Below are 4,980 nucleotides of genomic sequence, written 5' to 3'. Positions count from 1 at the left end.
CCACCAATTTGGATCACTTGTTGTTCCCTTGTCACTGGGTTTGTCAACACCATTTCCTTTTCCCCCACCTCCCCCTATCCCATGTCCCCCTGGAACTGTCAGTCCCGTTGTTTTCTCCTCCAGATTGTTCATCCAGCCTATCATATTTAGACAGACCTGCGGAGATAATAACATGCACATAAACAAGACAGAGCAAAACCAATCAACAATATACAACAAAACAACAACAACAAACCACTGACAAAGAACAAATCAAAACACAACAAGAAAGAAAAGCTTGTAGTTAGTTCAAAGATTGTTTCTTGGCCTTTAGGAGTGTTTTCTAGTCCAGTCTGTTGGGGCACCACGCCCTGGCCTCAAAGTCTACCTTTAGCATTCCCTGGGGACCTTCCAGCTCAATTCCCTTGCTGTTCAGCTGCACACCCCCAGTGCTTTGCCTAGGTGTGGCAGGATCAGATCAGGTGCAATTCCCACACTGTGTCTCTGGTGTTGTCCCCCGCAGGCCATGGGTCAGTGAGGGCGTCATGTCTCACAGTGGGACTGGCCATGTGGTCCTCTCTGTGGACTGGCTGCTCTAATTGGGGTCATCGTCCTCAAGGCCTGGTGGGCAAGGATGTGCTCCAGTGTCTCCTCCTCCCCCTTTATCTGCTCCTGTGTGCTCTGTTCAGATATGTCCCTCTCCTGGAGCTGCAGATTCAGTTCTGTCCTTTGAAATCAATTCTTCTGGGGGGAGGGGCAGGCATCCACTTAGTATTTGGTACTGGGGCCAGCCCCCAGACCTCTCCACTGGTTCCCTACTCCACGCTGGCATGTTGCATTCACACCTTGGGGCACTGGGTTGAAGTCTGGTCCCTCTTTCCCTGTGGAGATATTAACAATACCCTCCCCTTGGGTGGGTTAGCGAACTGTGCCCCCCGCTATCCATTTCTTCCTTATTTTCATATTTTCCCTTTCCCCATCTCCTCCCCAGTTGTCTAGCATGTGGATACCTGCATTTGAGATGAGGCTTTTCAGTGACAAAATGTTTCATTTCCTTTCAGCCAAGTGATTCTTAAGTTTAGCTACATATAGACTACTGGAGGAATTAAAATATATAATAATAATACCTGTATTTGACATTAAATGATCATTGGTCTTGGCTTTGAGTTACAGCCTGTGAATTTCAAAAGTTTTTCAGCTGATATTGAAAGTATAAATTGACAGCTAAGTTTGAGAGCCATTGCTATAATCGAATTCTTACTCCAATGTCATGGATCAGATCGGTACCAGTTACAGGAAACTATACAGTCCTCACACACTAAGTCCCATGAACCTAAGTAGGATTATTAATTGAGTAGCTTTTAAATGCAATAGCTGTTAAAGATGTATTCCCTTTTAAGGTTAGATAATACATATACACGGAGAAAAGCCTCTGATGTGCATAATTTTCGTGAGGTTCCTCAATAAAATGAGAACATTAAATTGTCTTTGTCATGTCATAGTCTAGCTAGACATAGACATTAAAAAGTCATCAAGAGTAGGGAGCCTGGCTTAACAAAGGTCAAATGAATGCCACAGATGTGAAATGTTCTTGATATTCTATGACTGGAAATATTTGTATGGACTGAAATGCAGGGAAGATATTGTGGCAATGGTGACACTTGAGCTGGTTTTGATGGAGAAGGTAAGTTTGGAGAGATGGAAGAGACACATGGCAGGCCAGCATTATGCACCGGAGCCCAATATACTTGTAGGATATGCAAAGACCCTGAAATGGAAATGTAGTAACTTTAAAAAAACATCATTTTATTGGGGGCTCGTACAACTCTTATCACAATCCATCCATACATCCTTTGTGTCAAGCACATTTGTACATTTGTTGCCATCATCATTCTCAAAACATTTGCTTTCTACTTGAGCCCTTGGTATCAGCTCCTCGTTTTTCCTCTCCTTCCCCACTCACCCCTTCCTCCTGAACCCTTGATAATTTATAAATTATTATTATTTTGTCATAGCTCAAGGAATGTAGCAGCTTTGTTCAAAAAACTACTAAGACTTTCAGCAGGAAAGTACTAAAATAAGCACAAAGTACTTTAAACAAGGAATTCTCTTTGACTCAGAGGTCAGGTGTCCCTGAAGTTGGCCCCTGTGTACAAACGAAGATGTAAGTACATTTGGGCTGGTCAATATGTTTATCTTTTATTAAGAACTTTTCTATGGGGCTAGTTGGAAGTCTTTCCCGCTATTAGAAAGAAAATCAGATGCGTAAGAAGCAGTCTGTACCAGCACTCATAAGTGAAAATGAGTTGGCTGAGTGAATGAAATATTGGGAGAATTAGCTTACAGAGTTTGCGAGCAGATGCTGTTGTTAGTTGTGTCAGCATCAACTAGCGGTAGCTCCACGTACAAGGACTGTGACGTTGCTTTGTCTCCTGTGATCTTCGTGATGGTTGATACGGAAGCCAGAAAGTCCAGCTGCAGACAGATTCCACATCCATGGTTTACGTATTTGGCTGGAAGTTTCTCCTGACTCAAGCAGCTGAGGGGCTGATGAACCCAAGATCACTATGAAAATGACAGGCTGGTGCTTGCAGAGGGGAATTAATCCAAGGTTGTAGGTCAGATGACAGTTTGTTGAAGACTCTCGCGATCAGCCAAAGATTGGTTCAGATCTAAAAACCCAAAGTCCCTGAGTCTGATGCAAGATCCATACCAAGCAAAATATGAGAGTTTCCACACTGCCCAGTTATATTAGAACCAGGCAGCATTACAGAGGAATCTTACTTGATGGCATAAGAGCTGATCTGAGTCGGAGTGTTAGACCCTACTCTAATTTTACAATTGATTGGCTGTTCATAGCAGATCCTATTGTTAAAATGATTACATTGCATTTGGTCACATCATGGGCGGTTATTGAATCTCAACCACCAAAGTCTTGAGATAAATAACCCAGCCAAATTGACACAGAACTTTTCACCACTGGCATACTTGCATCCATTGCTGCACCAACTGTATATTTGAGTGCGTCCATCCTAGGGGCTCTTCATAAAACACTACATAATAAATATATTCTTTTTTGACCCACAGGTTTTCATGAGCTAATTTTCTTTGCAATCTAGTTCTATAACATAGAAGCAGGGTCCATGGATAACTCCAGTTTTCTGGGGGAGGCTAGAGTATTCAATAAACACTAAGATGATAAATTTAAAATGTAGTGACACTTGCATTGGCATATCTCATGCCTCAGTGGAAAATACATATACAACAGAATAAGTATTCAATAACCATGTGTGACCTTTATTATTAAACAATGGAATGGGTTTTTGGGTCATTTACAATTTTCCAAATGCTAATTGGGTTGCATTTTAATCTTATAGAACCCTGGTGAAATCTTCATTATTTTGAAAGATGAAGTAATTGGTGATACAGTCGAGGTGGAATTTATATCAAATAATAAATCCATTAGGACACGACCAGCCCTTTGGAATAAAACAGTCTGGTGTATGAAAGCATTAGGTAAGAATTTTTATGCTTTAAATGTGTAAATCACCATCTTGAGTTCTTTTCAATAAACTTATGATTAATGGTTTCACTTCTCTACAGAAACTAGTATTGTTCTGCAGGTGTTTCCTGTGTTTAGCTTTTTTAATATGCATATGAGTGTTACTTTTAATATGGGTTCACATAAGTAGGAATGCACAAAGTATGACAAATTAGGTGGAATATCAATGTACTGAAATGACAGCATCACATGCTTTTAAATGTGTCAGCAGAGATTACTTTAATATACATCAGCTATTAAAAATGGGCCTGAATTGTGTGCTTTATTGTAAAGTTAGAATTTACAAGTGCTTAAATTTTTACTATTAAACTATCTTTTTATTTAACTTTTTTTTGCCATGGCCTTCAGTATATTTTTAGTCACTGTGGAAAGTATAATTCTTTTTCAATATTTTATCATCCTTCTATATCATTTTCCACTCTTTCCTCACTTATTTAATGAAAATTTTGAATTAGTTACCCAACTTTGCTAGACACATGACAAAACCAGATCAGACTTAAAATTGCAGACGGAAAAGCTGCACTTGCCACAGTAATTGGACTAAATACCAAAGAAACATATTAATTTATGAGTGTCTTAATATAAATAGGAGCCTTCTTATATCTTACAATCAACTAATACAATTATCGTTTAAAACTTCACAAATCTGTACCACACAAAATATTTTAAGGTAAGTAGACTGCGAGTCTTATCATAATTTGAAAATTAAGTTTAAAAAGCTTAAAATTATGGGATGTGTCGAATGCTACAACGTTCTTCCCCACACCCTCATGCCCACTTTAAGAATGCAGCTATTGCGATGTTCATTCACTGAGCACTTACCCACTTTTCCTATTGTGTTCCCTCTCAGGTTTTCCTGAACAATTTTGGTTAGGGTTAATATTTAGGGAAGAAAAAACTTTACAATGACCACTGTGTTAGTCTGGTTATACTAGAAAAACAAATTAATGGATACTCATATATGTGTAAGAGAAAGTTTTATATAAAGGGCAATTGTATATTAATAAAGCAACCCAACCCAATCCAATCCAAGCCCATATATCTGATACCAATCTATAAAGTCCTCTTCAGACTCATGAAACACATGCAATGATGCCAAATGCAGGGCGATCACAGGCCAGTGGGTAGAAAGTCTCTGGATCCAGTGGTGCTGTAAGCATCTCAGCTCTGGCAGGGGTTTCCACGTGGCTTATCTAGTTCCCAGGGTTTGGGGTCTATCAGCGTAGCACCATGTATCTTGTCAGTAGAGCATCTCCAAGGGAGTGAGCAGAGAGAGAGAGAAATGTCTCCTACCTCCAACAAGGAAAATAAGGGAGTTCCCAGAATTCTCATGAGAAGGCCACCCCCACACAGAAGCCTCATTGGCTATGGCCCAGTTGACTGACTAGACTCCACCCCTTCACTCTTAATCCTCTCAAGTCCCAAATCAAATTGACACC

At 40.0% G+C, this 4,980-nt stretch overlaps 1 protein-coding gene across 1 annotated transcript in view; it reads left to right on the top strand.

Annotated features, from left to right (window-relative positions):
* The window catches only part of BANK1 (B cell scaffold protein with ankyrin repeats 1), a 323,683-nt gene that overhangs the window by 54,341 nt on the left and 264,362 nt on the right, over positions 1–4,980 (top strand). Inside the window, exon 3 of the mRNA XM_045284327.1 lies at positions 3,357–3,495. Within this exon, the coding sequence (XP_045140262.1) occupies positions 3,357–3,495 (139 nt within the window). The remainder of the gene's footprint in view (positions 1–3,356; positions 3,496–4,980) is intronic.

The sequence above is a fragment of the Echinops telfairi genome, unplaced genomic scaffold (assembly GCF_000313985.2).
Source record: "Echinops telfairi isolate 266 unplaced genomic scaffold, ASM31398v2 ScPeMD7_7468;HRSCAF=8506_0, whole genome shotgun sequence".
NCBI lineage: Eukaryota > Metazoa > Chordata > Mammalia > Afrosoricida > Tenrecidae > Echinops > Echinops telfairi.
Note: the sequence above shows the minus strand (reverse complement) of the source record. Positions and strands in the feature narration are given on the sequence as shown.